Genomic DNA, 19,010 nt, shown 5'->3' on the forward strand with positions numbered 1-19,010 from the left:
GTCTTCAACACAGTGTCTCCTGGATAGTCTTAATATCACACAATCTGTCCCATCAATCAATTAATCAATCAATCAGGGGATTATAAAGCGCACTACTCGCCTGTGAGGGTCTCAAGGCACTAGGGAGGGAGGGGGCGGGGTACAGCTCCTGATCAGTCGAATAGAGCCAGGTCTTGAGGCTCTTCCTGAAGGTGTGCTCTTCCTGAAGGTGTACCATGGCAACCTCATAGGTTGATACAGGGTAGAATTCTACTTCTCCCACATTTCCACAAAGAGAGTGAAAGACACACATCTTTTCCTGCCCATCATGGTACCAGAGGACAACTAGTGTTCCAGAAATCTATCCAAGCATAGTTTTGCCCTTGGTTATCCCTTCTTTTGTGTAGTATTATGGAAAGACGAGTGCCCTCTGGACACTTCATTTGAAAGATCTGGGTTAGGTACTGTATTAGCGAAGAAATTGTTTGTGTAGTTTCAATGCAAGGTCAAACTGACAAGTTTGTAAACCTGCTTGTTACTTATGGAATTGAGATCCTCACTTGGGTAGTCAATTCATCTGTAGCAGCTAATCCTGGTCCTGGTTATTACGTTTATGTTCACAATCAATGCTTTCTTTGTCTGTAGTGTTTGCCTTAATCACTTAATAAGGACATCAGAACTACAAAAACACACTGTGTGACTGGAATTTACAACACAAAAGACAAACAATCTAACTTTCAGTTAAGTGCACTCAAACTAAGTTCACCAACTATTACTGGATTTGTACGGCTATGTGATCTAGAACAGGAAATCTCTAGTAGTTTATAGTATTATCCTGTGTGCAATTTCAGATATTAAACAGTTTATTGGAAAAGCACACCACAGACAAGACTTACATCACAGACGGTTGCTTGCATGATGGCGTCGAAGCCCCCCTCTGGGCCATCCCTGTTTCGCGATACACTCTGCTTTTGAACTTCCTCATTGAAGCGCTGCACCTGATTGGTAAGTGCCAGGACATGCTTGTAGCCAAATGTTGGTAAGCAGACAGTTCCAATTCTACAAGAGAACAGTTCAAAGATAAGGAGATAACCCCACAATTATGCCACAGAGCAGAGGCCAAGATAAAAAAGCATGACATTCTGAGAGAAGAAAATAGCATGATGAACATACTGGAGCATGAAATGGAAGAGCCTGCCACCATTGAGATCCTGTTAGCCCGACATCTTGTTTCTCAATGTGAAAAGTACAATGACATCAGAGCACTGCAAAAGGAACCTGGAAAGCTTCAAGGAGATGCCCACATAAGCGTAAACACCCAGTCATTGCTGAGGAGTTGATCCAGAGAACGGCTCTTCAGAGAAAACAGTAAAAGACAACTACTAGAACATGAAAATAACCCCAGCAACAATGGAAGGACCCAGGAATAAAAAGCTGATTTAAGCATCATCATGGTGACCACAATGTTTACTGTTACGGAGAAAGGCCAATGAGCTCCTTATGGACAAGGTGGGGACAACTGACTTGCCTGTATACAACTTCCACAGGTTAGAGTATGGGTGTCAGACCTTTGCCCATGAGGACCAGAGGTATGAATAATTTTCAGAAGCAAAATTCAATTGACTGAAATACAGCTTATAATAAATACCAGTGACTAAGATTAATTCAGTTATTCCATTCTTGCCTTTTTAAGCTTTGCAGATTTCTGCATTTGACATGGGATACAGTTAAAAACAATGAATCTAAATCTGAATCATGTACATACTCAGTGGATACCTGAAAATCTATCCTGTGTTAATTTTGGACAACTCCTGGTTCCAGAATAACTCTGGAGATCCAACTATTACTATAATATCAAAGTAAGATAGAACAAAGGCCAAATTTCTTCAAGAAACACACCTTCAGCGTTCATCACTTACTCAAAGCAAGGGTTGGTGATAGCTTCCGGAGGCGAGACATACATATACGGAGACATTGGCTTGTCCACGAAGGCACCAAAGCCGATGAGCAGGTTGCTGGTCACGGTCCTCATCTTCTCTGTCAAGTTGGTTCCCAGAGTCTGTATCTTCAGCAAGTCATCCTTCATGGAGTGCGACAGGTCCATCAGGTAGTAGATGTCAACGGGATAATCCTCCACCTGACGCACTTGAACAGAAAAGACTCTGGAATCATCTAGAAGGGAAACAATGAAATTCTAGTCATTTCGCAAGGGCAGATGCTAGGTTCTCAATAACAACATTGATTACACCTCCACCTGGATTAAAATCAAGTTAACAGCTAAGAATGTCTCGAGAAAGATTACAACTGACGGTGGTCTCAAGCAGGGATGTGTGCTTGCACCCCTCTTAGTCAATCTTTAAATGACCGTCATGGTCGCAGAGCTGAAACACGCAAACGTTATCCCTTCGAAGACTGGGAGGACCAAGATTCCAATAATGCAATATGCTAATGATATTGTCCTCATCGACCACTTGAGAAATGGCTTACAGAGAGCAATGAATGTATTACAGAGTTACAACATGGCTAATAAATTGGCTGCAAACTGTTGCAGGACCAAAATCCTTATCTTTGGCCACGCGCCCAAACAATTCAACCTACAGATGGAGTCTGGGGGCACCATGAATAGATAAAGCTGACTCCTACAACCATCTGAGTGTATGACTAACCACTAAAGGTAGACATAAAAAGCAACCAAGACAAGCTGTCACAAAAGCTGAGGCAATTATCATCAATGTGAGTAAACTGAACAGATCTCCGGAAAGCCCATCCACTGGCCCAATAAGACAGGTCCGGACAGCCACCTAGCTGCCAATGATTACCTACTTACCTGTGTCAGCTAGTACCTACCCTGGACAAATACCAGGGCAAGCCTTACAAAAGAGTCTTCAGTCTTTCTCAGTATCTACGGAACTGCCTGATAAGGCTGGAATTTGGGCTGGTGGCTCAATCGTGTGCGAGCATGGCAACCTTTGTAAGTTACTATCACAGAATAACCTAGGCACAGGCCTACACAATGAAAGCCGCCCTCTGGCCCATTTTTAGCCAAAGCGGAAATCCTTGGCCAAAACATCTACAACTCGCAATTGACACTCTGCAAATGGACCAAGAGGCGTTAAACAGCCCGCAGCTCTCATGTGCCACACTCAAACATGCCTTGAAAAAACAATCTAGAAGGCTATCCAAGGCAAGTGGCATGAATGAGCTCCAAAACTCAGGTGCTCTGCTAGCTGTGGAATGGGAGTATTCAGCGCACAATCGGATTTCCTCAGACCGCAGGCCTATATGTCAAGTGCACTCTGCAAAGGCTGCCTAAAACAAATCCTTTGTGCCAGGTTCATGGGCCTACACATCAAAGATCTTTAACCAAAATGGCGATCTCTCAGTGCAATTAAAAACTGCTGACTCTGCCACTATGAAAACTAATTCTTTAACCACCTGCTTTGTTGCTGCCCTATACTTCTTGCATCGCACCGCAGACTGTTAAAACCACTTTTTATCACATGGTGCCCGAACTTGCAACAAGGCAGTGAATTTGGTGTTCAACATGACAGAGCCGGTGGACTTGACAAACATTTCCAAATACATTGATATGATGAAGCAGAGACTAAAAGACGCGATTTCCTAAAGATCGGGCCTGATCGCATCATCTGAGATACTTGGTCAGCTCAGAATGAAGTGCTCTAAAGCTACCTAAACTCTGCAGATCTAAGACATCAAGATGTCTGTGTCACTGTCTTTATACTTACTTATACCTACTAAATGTATATGCTGCTAGTACTACACCTCTTATCTTAGCACCCTACTCAGTACTTAATACGGCATTGACGTTCAGTGTCCTGTGATTCAGGTCAAATCACTTAATCCCCCCATGCTTTTTTTTTTTTAAACAGATTTTATTTGTCGCATGATAGGAACACATCAAGTAATCCCCTGACACCCAGAGGTAATCACTAGAACAAGTTATCACGGGCTTTGACATGCAGACATTTCCATATGCAATAGGCAGTCGAGTTAAGAAACAGAGAAATGCAGTATTGTACAACCCCCCCGCCCTCCCCCACCTACCCTCAATCCCCCCCCCTCCCACCCGTGCCGCTGCTCACTCCGTCCGTGTCGTGCAAGGCGCATTGCAACGTCCGCCACACCATAGGCCATTAGGCTGTTAGAGCAGTTGTGATACATCCTCCTCCGGAGGCGGGTCCAGGTCCAGGCCCCGATAGTCCGCCCACCGCTTCCATATTTTGTAGTGTTTGAGCGGGCACCCCCTTGCCACATACACAGGCTGTTCCAGGCCCTTGCAAAAGTCCAGGCCGTTCTGCCAAGCAATGAAAGAAGGGGCCCGGGGCGCCTTCCAAGATCTCGCAATGTCCCTTTTGGCCAAGGTCAGCCCCAACAGCAGCAAGTGGCGCTTATATCGATTAAACCCCACTCCAGCCAGCACATGAAGGAGAGCCAATTTAGGGTCTTTCTGTAACTCCCAGGCCAGAACCTCATTCAAACATTGAAACACTCTGTCCCAGAACCTCTGGAGAACCCTGCAGTCCCATACCGTGTGCAATAGCGTCCCCACCTCTGTGCTGCATCTAATACAATCGGGAGATGCTATCAATCCCGCCCTCCACAAGCGCTGTCTAGTGTAATAGGTGCGATGAAGGTACCTGAATTGTATCAGTCGCAAGCGCGTGCAGATGGCCACTCCCCTGGGTCCCTCCAACGCCTCCACCCAATCCTCCTCGTCTAGCTCCCTGACATCCTGCTCCCACTGGGTCCTGAGATGGGCAAGGTCTGGTGCACAGTGTCGCACAAGGGTTTGGTATATGCGAGATATCTTTTTATCTGGCAGTGCTCCCATAAAGACTTTGGCTTCAATAGGACTAAATTCTGGTATGTCTTCCACTCCCTGGAGATACAGAGCCAGAGCGTGACGGAATTGGAGGTATCTACAGAATTGAGTGTGTGGCATTTCAAACTCCTCCCGCAACATGGCAAAGGACTTGAGCACACCCCCCGATATGACATCACCCACTGTGGAGATGCCTATCGCATCCCAACCCCGGAAGCCCACCAGGGTCGCTAGTTGAGGTAACCTACCATTTTGCCACAAGGGGGTCTCCAGCGTCAGGACATTCCACCAACCTACCCTGTGCAGTGCCTGTCGCCATATCTAAAAGACCACCTGCGTGACGGAAGGCAGGGCTCTCCGAAGAGATGCAGAGTATAGCAGCATGTGTAAGGAAGCAGAGCCCATGAGGGCTCATTCTACCGCATAAGCAGGATCTCCCCTGTCCGTGTACCACCAGTCGTTTAGTACTAATCCCCCCATGCTTAACAAAAATATATGTGTCCTTGTGTAGCGTAATTTGTGCTTATGTAAGGCGCTCTGATACCTGATACCTTCGGGTTAAGTTCGCACTACATAAAACTCCGGAAAAAAAAATTGATTAATTTTCAAATAGTGTTGTGTTTTTAGGAAATGTTAATAACAGCAGTTATTAACAGGTATTAATAACCAGTGTTTAATTTGAGGTGGTTTCTGGTGCTTAGCACTTAATTGTCAACACCGGCACTTATGAGAGTCTGCCACATGGTGTCGCTATTGCTCTAATTTAGAGATGAGTACACCAACAGTTATTTATTAATTCAATATACATTAAAAGTGACTAATACTTGCAGCTCAAGATATTCTTGTAGCTCTATGGGCCTGGAATAGTACTTGTAGTGTGATAGTAGTTGAGTTGGGATTGTCATTGGCAGTGCTGGCAGGGGCAAACGGTGGTGCAAGCTGCCCTGATCAGGGCCCTGCACTTTTTTACAAATTAAGCATTGTAGTAACATTTAATGTAATGGCACTCAGTTTACTGACCTCAGAACAATGGAAGACTTTGACAAAATCAGACTTAAATTGTGATGTAAAATGAAGGCTCGTCACCCTCTCACCTGGCCGGAGGTGCAGCTCAATTCTCTGGGGGCTCATTTGGGTGATTACAGAGGTGCGCCCCCCAGTTCCTTTGTCACTGAGTGGCGTGTTCTTGAGAATGTTGAGGCTGCTGACCGGGAATTCAATATGTTCACTCGAGCAGCCATTTTCCCGCAGCGTATCGAATAAGTCACACCGGGAGGCACCCTTCTCCAGATTCTGCAAAGGAAGGGGAAGTGAGAGGAAAGTAAAATATTCATACAACAATCACAGAAGTGTCTGGGATTCGCGGTACTTCCCATAGGCTGCAAACAGCATAAGGTGTGAGGGAATTACTGTGGAGAAAATTTGTGAGCAACTAGAGAAGAGGCTAAATACATCTGAAAAAGTATTAAATAATTGGCCTAGAAACAAATTTTGGTAAACGTTTCTGCTTGTGGAGTATAAAGAAACCTAAATATCTGTCTTTAGGTTTCTCTGTAGTCCATGTCGACTTCCATCTTTAAAAAAAACTCTCTGGCAGGACAGTGTCATTGGATGCACCTTTGTCTCTTCGCTGTTCCCATAATGACCTCAAACTCCTGCCATATCGACAAAGCAACTCAGCTGCCACTCCAGGGTGCTGCTCTGTCTCTGTGACAAAGAGTAGAAGGTCATCAGCTTAGAAACAGTCTCACCATCACAAGCATTTTCTTATTTTGGTGCTGAAGCCAGGTCAAAGGTTATATTAAGTGAATATGGCAAATGCAGCAAATTTTGCCAGCAGAAGCTGCTGTTGCCTCCCAGTGCAGAGCCCTATCACATTCCTAAATCTTTCACCTAAATAATACTTACACAAAAACTGCATCTAAATGAACCCAGTTTGGATAGGGACAATAGTTTGCCATACACAGTTCTAGCCCTATTACCATTATTTATGTGAAGAAATGGTAGAGTTGTTGGCCTGTACCCTGGAGCACCTAAGGCCTCACTACCAGTAGCATATTCTTTTGTCTGGATTGCCTTTATTGGGTCTGGAATCTCTGACTTTATCTGGTATTCTTGCCCCAAATAAAAGGCAATACAAGTTATTGACCGTGGAATGGGAAATACTGTATGGATTGGGGAATTCTGGGCCCTTTCCAGCCCAGCATGTCATTCGTAAAAAGAAGCTTTACTTCGCTGCCATTTACTACCAGCCTTAGCATGAAATAAGTTGCAGGAGGAGGAGTGATGTTGGTCAGGGGATGGGAACTGGAGGTAAAGGTAGGGTAGAGCAAGAAAGGCATTACTGAGAGAAGTGTTCCACCCGTGGTACAGAGGAGAACTAGATAGGGGCTATGCTGTTCTTCGTCCTGCAGCCGGTACCCAGAATCACCCGTGGTGTGAATTACACCTGGTAAATCTGGGTCTGGTGTTTCCAGACCTTGGGTTTCTGGTTATGAAACAACAGGTCTGGCACTGTATTACTTAAGAAGAGATTGGCAAATTAAGTGTGACGTTAATGTAGAACCTGAAAACCTAAGGACGTGGCTACAGGGCAGAGAATAGAGCATGAGTCTCCAACCTTTTCTGTAACAGAAGCTATTATTATTAGTGTTGTAATACTGACTACATCTGACAAGATTATATCAGTGGCTATCATAGCAGAGATTACCAGCAGTAATCTATTCATTGCGTTTTACATGGTTGCTAGCAGTAATATAATAAAGGCGTTTGTCAATGTGGAATGCCTCTATATGTTTAATATGTAACAGGCATAGCTGCAATGCCCTTGGCACCAAAGTAATAATGTTAATAATAAGTCTCCCATCCCCAAGGCCACATGATTAAATATATTTTAGAAATGCAACCATTTTTCTCCAGACATCAGGTTATGAGTTCCGAAAATACACACATTTTCATCTCAAATATACACTTTTAAATTTTGGTACTTGTACTTGAATGGCTTTATTTCGATATAAAAGCATATCATAAAAGCATTACATTACAGCAATAGGTAAAACAGTTTAACAATACACAATATAGAAAATCTATCAAATCGACAAAAATATCAAGGAAGTGGATAGTTAGCAAACATAGGGACAGGTTCAAACAGAAAGCACTTTAAATTTTGGTATAAATACACATATTCACACTCAACAACAGTGACATCTGCTCTATTTGGGCAGAGGAGCGTCGCCCCCCCACCCCTGCTGTTGGCACTGCAAAAGTGAAAAATACAATGATAGTAAAGTGAGTTTATTACTATTTTATTTTCCGCTCTGCCAGCCGCTGAAGCCGAGTGTTTGAGAATTGCAGGGAGGGGCCATTGCTGCAGTGCAGACTGGGAGCAGGGTGGAGTGGTGCCTGGCTACACTAGTTTAAACTGCGCATGTCACTTTGGCAAGCTGTCTTGTGATGGCCACCCTGACATTTGCAGTTTATAGCCGGGTGGAAAGGCAGCACAGGCCCCTAGTGTCAGTATGGCCCCTAGTGCCAGTATGAGGTTGGAGCCAGCAAGTCGGCTCCAACCAATCCCTGCACTGCTTTCATGCTGGGTAACAGCATGAGAGCAGCGTCTGCATTAACTATGGAAGTTGGCTCTGGGACGTCCAAGGCCATGCTCGAAGCTGGAGGATAACTAGGGTGAATTAAGGAGTGAGACCCCCTGTTACAGGCCACGAGCAGCTCGGCACATGTTCAAATATGAGGGTTCAGTCTCAGCCTTCTTCCTTGTGTCCAAGTCACGCAGGTCCCGTGACCAGGGATTACATTTACCTCCCAGTACAAATCCTGCAGTGTGCGGCTTCTCCCCGCAGCGCCTCCTTGTTGCAACCATGTGCGGCCACTCACCAGCTGGGGCCTTACTTCCACATACTTGAAATCTACTACTCCCATTTCTCTCTCAGCCCACCATCATCACTGGACCCGATGCAGCATCTCAAATACAGCCAGATCAGTGGTGACTCCGTTTTATTCCTCTTGGTCCTACAGGGCGGCCTGGACTGGGGTTCCAGAGCATCAGAGGTGCCAATGGAAGCGGAACCTCTGTGGCTGAAGCCCTATGCTCTCAAGTGAGGATTTTCATATTTTATTTCAAAATTTCTGTAAGGCCTATTTCTCACCCCATGACTTTAAAATGTTGCCAGCCACCACTGTTCAACAAGTAAAAGCTTCCAGTTTAACAGCTGGGCTACACATAAGGGAGCTACTTACAAGTAGCTGGAGCGCTCCTGTGGCTCATGAGCTACTCGCTGGAGAAGCCTGGGAAAGAGGATAGTGGTTAACAAGACAGAAAGCACCCATGCAAAAGAGACCCACCGCTAGTGAGTTACAGTGAAGATGAAAAGAAACTGCGGGGGCCTGCCGCTGGACCTTTCTGCACTTTCTTGTTACCTTCTTGGTTCCAGTAAGGGAATCCTGTGCTATGCTTGCCATCCAGAGAATGCTTTACAAAATGCCCCCGATAAGTGATGATGCCGCCTCTCTTCACAATGGGTAAGGCTGAGACCATAGCACTGGCTCTGGTGTTGTAGCGGTTGCTTACTGTGGCCAACCAGGTTGAGTCACCCACCAGGGTAGCTCCCCCGATTGAATGCATATGTACCCAAGGTCCCAGTCTGTGAGAGGTTAAGGATCAAGGTAGAAATGAAAGAGAAGAACTGTGAACAATTATAGAGCACCTAATAACTAGCCATGTTACGCAGCGCTTATAGATAACTAGATATTTACTTCAATGCGCCCTATGAGGCAGAGATCTCCCTGGGGAGTATTGATTACCTTGTTGGGCTGCTGCCAATGAAGTGTCTTGTTTCAACGTGGGACCGCTTGCTGATTTTTTTATTAACAATTTAGTTTCAGGTCTATGGCGCCACAACCCAGGGCAGGCGGGTCAATTTTGGTGCTTGTTTGGTCAATATGGTGTCCCCCGCTTCGTAATGGCGACGTAGAGACCTCGGCACTACATTGGTTCCTGGCAAACACACTGCATCAGGATTTGTGGACTGGTATTGTCTGCTAGTGACAGAAAATCTCCCTGCCTGTGCGATTTGCAACCATTCTCAGTGGAAGTGTTGGTGCCTCAAGACATAATCTGTTGAAGTTGCATGAAGGTTTGTCGACTAACTGCCTTAAGCTCTCTTTTTTAGGGTTATCCCTGCTAAACACCGGGCCTAGCTATGATTGATACTAATGAGGTAATGTTATCCGAGCCTTTAAGGTTGCAGCCATAGATTAGGCTGTGGTGGGAGGCCAGCCTCTAATGATCAACCCAGTCAAAGACCCAGAGTCCAACACCATCTGCCTTCTTACCTTAGATGACAGGCTAAATATGTGTCTTCACTGGTGTTCAACAGCAGAGCTGAGAAATGCAGACTCTGAACGCCATGCATCCATGCCAGGACCAGCCTCCACCATACCACTGCCATCAGGGGTATTAAAGCAAATGAGATCTACCACTCTCACAATGCACAGATGGGGGCTGACTGTATCCGTGATAAACAAGTGGCTGGGCCTATAGGACAACCCAGAGGACGAGCTTTACCAAACAGAAACCCAGTCCAAAAATCGGTAACACACTAAAGGAGCCAAGAGTTGAAAGACTAAGTCCATGTAAAGGACCACTAAGAGCTTAAGCACCCTACAAAGTCACAAAGTCCCTGTGATTACAAATCCATGACACACCCACAAACACACCCTCAGAACACATTGCTTCGCAGCACGACCCCCAATACCATACCATTCATGGTCCCTTACGCACAACCACGATCATATTGAATCAGGACTGATCGGCAACAAACTACAAACTGTTAAAGGCACAGCAAAACGCACACGCCTGGTACACCCCGCTCTCCCCCACACACACTGTGAACTGAAAGGGAGGGCACCGATAGGTTGCTCCTGCAGCATCGCAATATTGGCAACACTGAAGCTGAATCCAAGTCACACGCACCCCCTCCCAGCCAATGATTGTTCAAACAAACAACATCGCACACATGCCAAATCTAGCATTCATTTCAGACAAGAAGACACCGAGACAGACTGAGCGAGTAATGTTAAAGACAAATGGAAAATGTATGTAATCAGCACTAAGGCGTCAGTCCTGGCTTGGATGGAACACAAGGCCACACGGTGCATGAGCCACAAGAACAAGCGTGAGACACAGAGACAGAAAAGTTGGAGGTGGAGCAAGAAAGAACAACCCTGCCACCACATATGGAACACATTGTGTCTAACGTCACAGCAACTTGCATATAGCATTTTCTTTGGCACATAACATTTAAAAAATCTGACAGTATCAATCTAGGTGCCCATGACCACACACACTGTAAGCCCTATTAAATGCCCATGACACACAATTGATGGATGGAATGCAGAACAAATCAAAACATTCACCTCCAGTCAAGAGATCTGGGTTAAATCCATCATTCTTTTGCTCACCTTGCCACCCCAGTTTAGACCTGGTCATATGGCTCGGTCCAAACTGGAATGGCAAGGTGTGCAAAAAAAAGTATGACATTGTTCTGCATTCTGTCCATCAATTGTTCTTTTTGCATTTGACACCCCAAGTGGGACGGGTATGCCATGACGTGGTTCCCGTGCTCTCCATGCCACAGGAGTAAAGCTATCCTGGCTGATGGGGGCTGAAAGCCCAAAACCGGTCCTAGGATGCTTGTTTCCAGTCCAGGGAGGACCTGGCCTGGCAGTTCGGGCTGGACTGTTTCCATCAGGCGCAGGGTCAAGACTGATTTGTATATGGCTGGGTCTAAACTGGAATGGTGTGGTGAGCAAAACAAACGATGGATTTAGGCCCAAATCTTTGTACTGGGGTGAATGTATGACATTGTTCTGCATTCTGTCCATCAATTGTTCTTTTTTCATGAAATGCCCAGCAGGTGACCACACACACACACACACACACTCAGATGCCAGTACCCACCCCAAGCATCCACTGTGTTCCAGCCTCTTCACATGGTGCAAACTGGGCCTCGAGGATGAGGCAGGGAGGCACACTTGTCCTAGAGGCAGTATCACTGACACCAGGTAAACCACCCAGAAGCACCAAGTGAATAGTGAAGACCAAGAGAATCAGAGATTGCAGAGGCGATGACGCCTTATGTGAAGGTACTCTGTCTCCAGAAAGCATGCTGGGACTTTATATGCAAGGGCTTCTGTGCTCAGGCCGGTGGTGCCAACAACTGAGGCAGCTGTGCAGAGACAGGCTCAAAAGACAGCAATTGAAAATGCAGCACAGATGGCCAATGACATAAAGGTAGGTTTCATGGATTTCTCGTGGATTATATACACCAATTTATGGTTCACAAGGCTCGACAAGGTGGAACATATCTCACTGCAGATGCATGGGGTAGAGGAGGCTGAAACTAAAGGGAGCAGGGGATCAGGGCATCAGTTCAGCTTCATCCTCTATTTGGTATAGGTCATTCCATATTTCTAGTGGGCTTGTCAACAACATTAAATGCACAAATTAGGTGGGAGAATGATATCCCCTGCCAAAGGATTTCACCTCAGCACCTTGGACTGCATTACACAATAGGGTTGACTTTCCAGCAAAGCCGGTGGTCGGATGGATATACCAGGTCCTATGCCATGAAGAGGAGGCAGTGTCCAAGCAGCGCTTGTGTGTGCATTGCTCGTATGTCTGCTAAGCTCCAGGGTGCTCGCGCTCAATGATCTCCCTCCGGTATGAGATGAAGTTATCAGCAACACATGTACATTCAGCTCATCTTCTTACGTGAATATCCTCCAGAAATGTGGACAACTAACTGGCCCTGCACCAGCAGACACAATGGACGAGGAACGTTTGTTGAGGTTACCCCTCCTCCTGTACCCCCACAAACATGCCACTGGCTATTTATGCCACTATTGAGGGGTTCCACAGGAGAACTGATCACACACGTTGCCCATGTAACGTCACTCTACTAGCGTGCCTTGGGTGCTGTGCAAAAATATTATTACCCACTTCGATGACACACATCTGCACCTACTTCCAAAGATCTCATCTTGTCCCACCGGGAATATGAAACTCAGATCACGGTACAGACTCAACACAGTGGTTCTCCTTGGCACATGGTATATTCCATCATCCATGATTGCTCAAGTGAATCCTTTGCCTTGGATGTAAAGCCATTGTATCTCAGCCCTTAGCATCTCAATCTTCATGCAGGATCTCAACAGAGCCATCCATGGATGGAGCAGTAAGTTTAACATTGCTACTTGGGCTACAACACTGCTGGTGGATTGGAGAAGCCACAGAGTGGTGAAGGAGCACATTGCTTATACTAGGACGCAAGAAGAGGAAGCTGAAAGGGTATTGCCTGCAACTGGAAATGAGCAGGGCTATTTGGTTACAGTTGGCAAAGGCAAGGATGATCACTCCTATTACTAACTGGCAACAATAGTGAAAGTGAGTGTGGAAGTATGCCCAGTCCAGTACTTGATTTGTAAAAAACAATGTGTCAGGGCCCTTGTTAGGAAGCCCATGCACCTTGCACAACACATTGCCCCTGCCATGCTGCCAATGGCAGTACCAACACAATGACTAATCATCACACTCTTAAAAATGTGGCAATTCAACCTACTTTAGGCCCCCAAAGCTATATGAAAGGCTTGGCCAGCAGTCAATAGTAATTTTTAACAGAGCCACCATGTGGCAGACTGGTACAAGTGCCGGTGCTGAGCAACGGAAACCACTGGCTCAAATTAAGCACTGGGCCAGTCCCTTTGTGGGCTTGTTCTGTTCTCTCCAGACGCAGCTGCAATGTATCTCTATGCAACCCGCAGGTCCAATCAGCTGATAGCACTATCCCTTTCTCCTTCGTATCTGCAAATCGCATTGTGGAAAGGCTTCAATGAGCGTGGGTGGATCTAGTCAGGTGATAGTGAAATCTAGTCTCTGTGCTTTTGCCTGTCATTGGGATCCTGGACTGAAGGGATTTAATCTCAGGTGCATGCAAAATAGGAGATATTTGAGTTCTCTTACATAATGGGTGGGAGGAACATTGCAGTGGGGCGGAGATTAAACATTCGTAAGATATGGTCTTTTTTGTAAAAAGCAGCATGTTTCTGCCACGATAAATGGCATTCACCAAGTTGAGTCTGAACACTTGGTAAATAAAAGATGCCACATTTAAAGGATGCAGCAGTTAAATACCATCCCTCCTGAAGTCAACCGACAACTCCACATCATACAATCAAGTCCCTTTTCTTACATCTCAAAAAACGATTTTTATGAATGCCTCCACCACATTAAGTCAAAAGTAAACTACCAATAGGGGTAACCTTCAACTAAGACTAAATAAACAAACCAAACGAAAAAATAAAGGGTTTGAAACAAAAGCCTCAAGTAAGGATGAAAAACAACGGGAAGTAGAAGGGCTGCCTTTTCAAAGCACCCTAAATTGCTTGAAAATGCCCTGATGTGCAACCTTCATTACAGCTCCTTCTAACCAGAGTCTGATATACCAAGCACTACTCTGCAAAAGCAAATGTCCATTGGCAGACATTGACAGCTAAAGTGCCAGGCAAGGCCCCTCAACACTCCTCGATTCTTGGAAAGAGAAAAGAGCCACAGGATGACGAAAATAAGATCGTTCTAAATTAATCTTTGCATGCTTTGTGAAAATAAACGTAAGGATGACTGGGTCTGCTGCAAATTTAATTAGCCCAGCAATCTTCCTGTGGCTAGTTTATCTAGCCTTAACACACGCAGGACTCCAGCCCCTGAGCCCTTGAGTACCATTTTCAAACGTTATCTTTCACACTGTAGTATCCTGTTTGGTTTCTCTGTACTTGTCATAAAGTGGGTATCCTCTGTCGCCTGCCTGTCACTCAAACAAGTATCAACTTTGACTTCCTGTTCGTTATGCAGATCAAGAAACCTCTAACTCCTGACTCTTTCACAACAGGCAGCCCAGCAGCTCAAGCATAATACTTTGCAAATGGCATGATATTTCTCAACAAAACTTCACTGCTCTAGAGTCATGGTTTTCATTAAGGCACCCTCGTTTTGATTTCTATGGATTTTTACAGATATATACAGATAGAAAACCATTGATTTTCCAGTCTCTATTTATTTTAAAATGTGAATAAAAACGGAAATTAGGTTGTTTTTGAGTGATTCTAAATACTGTCACAGGCCAATAACTGTGTCGATTGACAGGTAAGGGGGGTCAAAAAAGAAACACATTTTAGCAATGAGGACTCAAAAGCAGTGGACATGCACAAGATTGATAGTAAAATGTGTATGTTTTCATATAAGTTTATTGATTTATCATCTGTGGGTGTTTATATCACAGAAACCTGTCAGAAATTCAAGTCATAGTGTACATTTAGGAAATATACTAGTTTCGGCTTAATTTTTTCACAAAACCTTAAATAAACATCGATAAATAAAGATAGAATAAAATTAGCAAAATATAAATATGGATAAACACAGACTGAAATGTAAAAGAAAATAATAAATACCACAAGCCCGGGACCCTATTTATTATGGTTCCCAGGGTAAGGAGGAAAGTCCTGCTAATTAATACTAGAGATTGCTAACATATCTAACCCCTTGCTGTCCTTACCTGAAACTATGTTTATTTTAGGTCATAATAACATTGCTAAGCTCCCAATTCCCTGCCTCTACTAGCCATATTGGATTTTTTTTCTGCTACTGCCCACTGAAGGATCTCTGTAGCTGCTGCCCTTTGTAGCCATTTTCATTCATTTTTTATGCATTTTTTATGCCTGTTGTGGTTTTGGTGCCTGTATCACATTTCCTCCGAGGCAGCAAAAAATTAAGCGTACCCATCAGATTACCTTCAGAAGTGAATTAGGGTTGCCCCCTTTCTCAAAGGAAAATACCGGCCATTTGCTCATGTTTTAAGGTTCTAGGAAGGCAAGGGGTTGACACCTGAATACAATTTTGTATAACATCCTTTTCTAAAATAAACTGAATTCAGTGTGCATTTGCTGCTTTAAGCTTATATTTTAGAGGTACAATATCAGGTTTTACTGACTTTCCCATATTGTTTATCAGCCTCGCCATGAATGCGTTGAGTATTTCATTAAAAAATGGATAGGCGTCAACCCTAGAAGTCATTGGAGGCATTGGAAAATATATATTTTAAATGTTTTCAGCATGGTGCAAATGATGAAAGGCGGATGGGTATAAAACATGCTTGTTGGCCGCAGCTTCCATAGATATGGAAAAGGCTTTTGGCTGTCTTGAATGGAGATTTCTTTGGGTGACCATGCAGAACATGGGGTTCGGTAACAGCATTATTAAATGGGTTCAACTACTATATTCAGCCCTCATGGCCCGTGTTTGAACAGGAAGCGTGATTTCGGACGCATGGCCAGTGCAAAGGGGGACACACCAATGGAATCCCCTTCCCCAGCTGCTGTTCTCACTGGCCACGGAGACCTTAGCACAATATATTAGTACAGAAAGGGAAAGGTTTGTGATCTCCACACGTGGCTATTCACGTATCGTCTCGTTGTATGTGGGGGACATTCTGTTATATATGCCCGACTATACCTCAGGGCCGCCTGTACTGCTTGCTGAGCTAAACTGATACCAGATGTATTCTGGCATACACCTAAATGTAGATAAGTCGTGCCTCTTCTTACTGATAGAGAAGCGGCCATCTGCTTGACCGCCCAACAATTGAGGAGGCTTTGGTAGTATGTACTATGTTCAAATATTTGGGAGTTAGAGTTTATACTATAGAGACCAACAAGACAAAGTGCAGGTGAACCTTGGGAGCGCGTTGACATTGGCGATGGCATCCATTCGCTTTTGGTGTGGACTTCCGCTATCTTTCATGGGCTGGGTGGCCTTGGCTAAAATTGTGTTACTGACACATTTCTTATAATTTTTGCAAATATTCCCCTACATTTGACTTGTCATTTTTTGCAGAGTTTGCCACTCTATTGACAGAATTGGTATGGGATGGCATAGGGGAGGAGGGTTGCTTTAGACACTCGATATCTCCCAGTAAACGAGGGAGGTCTGGGTGTACCAGACTGTGTATTTTATTATTTTGTTGCCCAACTCCAGAGGGTGGCGAGATAGCTAATACCGGGCACGTCCTTTGAACATGCATATCTAAAGGGTGGCAGGCCCCCATGAAAGTATGAGAATATGTACTGGATAAGCAGCGTGGTTTTAGACCAAGCTCTATCTTTTTCCGGGAGGTGCGATACAACTGACGCCGTTGCCTGCGCTGCAGGTCAGGCCTGACCCCATATGCCCTAGATGTTTAGCTGCGGTCACTTCCCTGCCTTGCTTGGTTAGGGAAAAGTAAGAACAGGGGCCCCCGGTCTCGGGCGGAGAGAACCACATTGGGAGCCTTATATGATACCGGTCACCTCATGCCATTGGAGCAAGCATACGATCGCCCCCGGGCAGTTTCCAAAACATGTGGCATTAACCAGAGCAGTTGCACTTACCTGGGTAGTGGATGTGAATAACCCACTAACAGATGTATTCACTCAAATGTTATGGAAACTGGGCAATGGCAGACACTTCATAGCACTGGTTTATAAAGAAGTAAGAGCCAGTAGACTCAAAGCATTGGCTTCGATGAGATATGTGATGGACCTTTAGCATCTACTTGAATCAGCGAAGCGCAATTATGGATCTAGTAGCTAGCCGTCAACTTTTATTTTTATGCAGTCTTTATGCCCCAACTTCATAGAGGTAGCAGATTGTTTGTGATCTGGTGATGCTAGATGGCGGGAACAGGTGTGGAATTATTGTGGGTTTAGTCCATGTTGTTTTCTTCCCCAAACTGATTCATAAAAATTTCAAGAGATTAATTAAAAAAATGTTTTAACTCATCCCAGGGGAGAGCCAGATAGGACTAGCGAGGTAATGAGGGCGGTCCTTTGAGATACAAGAGGCCGCGGAAGTGGTAGCCACAGTGGTGTATCAGCCATGTTAATATTATTCACCACCTTAATAAATAATTAATGGACTTCATCATAGAATATTGCTTCTGAGGAAAATGCTGCTGATTGTGATAGGAACATCACAGCTTCTTCCGTAACTTGTTTCAGAAGCACGCAAGACCCATAACAATGGGAACAACTCTGGCATCTAGTTATGAAGTCCAGTCGCAATCAAAGGGGCTCTTTTTAACAGGTTGCCACCGACTGAGCAGTGGTACAGACACCAAGGTAAGTGAACACTATTGGTTTAGCGAACAACAGCTGGTGTATCTCAGACAGTAGTTTAGGTTTGTTAATAGCTCATAAAGCACACTGTCACCCAAAGGCTTCCTGGCACTAGCTGTAGGAGAATAATAGGGGATTGTACTGTGCACACCTGATTTAGAACTCAATTTAAACGTATTACCTATTTAATCAATTGTTACTAGGGGCGTGTGGGGCGGGGCGGGGAGGAGGATGCTACCCTCCATGTTCAACCGTAGACCAAAACCATCAAGTGACGACGGTCACTTGACCCTGCCTGCACAGCTGCTGGCAAACGTCCGTCTGCCCAAATTAATCAACACATTTCTGTGTTCTATTATATCATTTTTACTTCGCTGAATATATTGCATTGGGACTGGAAAACAGGGAACTCTAAGCAACAGCAATATCATTTTAAAATTTGTATTTTGTTTATTATTTACCTAGATAGGTGGGTTCATGTTTAGTTGAGGGCATTGAAAAAAATTGATGATGCTCACTGAAACATAATGTAAAGAAATTGTTCATAATTTGGTATTTTGATATACAAAATATATTTAACGAAGTAAAAATGATATCATAGAACACAGAAATGTGGTGATTAATTTGGGCAGACGGAAGTTTGCCAGCAGCTGTGCAGGCAGGGTCAAGTGACCGTCGTCACTTGATGGTTTTGGTCTACTAGCTGTAGGAGGACATCAAACGAGAGAAGCAGCCTTTAACCCAAGACAAGGGGTTGGATGAGCAAACAGTCTTGTTTGGAAGGTATCTTTACGGGCAATTTGGGATAAACTGAGGTGCCTTTCCATGAATAGAATGAAGGACTTTGCATAATATATTGAAAATGACTCGTAGTAGGGTAGAGAACCAATTTAGAATAGCATGGTCAACAAGTACGAAGACAGCGCCACTCATCTCTGGAGACCCACCTCTGCACAAATGTAATGTCCTT

General features: G+C 44.6%; 1 protein-coding gene across 1 annotated transcript in view; it reads right to left on the reverse strand.

The window, feature by feature from the left end:
* The window catches only part of ITGB3 (integrin subunit beta 3), a 474,184-nt gene that overhangs the window by 316,226 nt on the left and 138,948 nt on the right, over window positions 1-19,010 (reverse strand). The window contains exons 3-5 of the mRNA XM_078645100.1: window positions 5,917-6,115; window positions 1,899-2,151; window positions 876-1,038 (exon numbers count right to left, since the gene is read on the reverse strand). Coding sequence (XP_078501226.1) covers window positions 876-1,038; window positions 1,899-2,151; window positions 5,917-6,115 — 615 coding nt within the window. The remainder of the gene's footprint in view (window positions 1-875; window positions 1,039-1,898; window positions 2,152-5,916; window positions 6,116-19,010) is intronic.

Source organism: Lissotriton helveticus, chromosome 5_1 (assembly GCF_964261635.1).
Source record: "Lissotriton helveticus chromosome 5_1, aLisHel1.1, whole genome shotgun sequence".
In the NCBI taxonomy this organism is placed as follows: domain Eukaryota; kingdom Metazoa; phylum Chordata; class Amphibia; order Caudata; family Salamandridae; genus Lissotriton; species Lissotriton helveticus.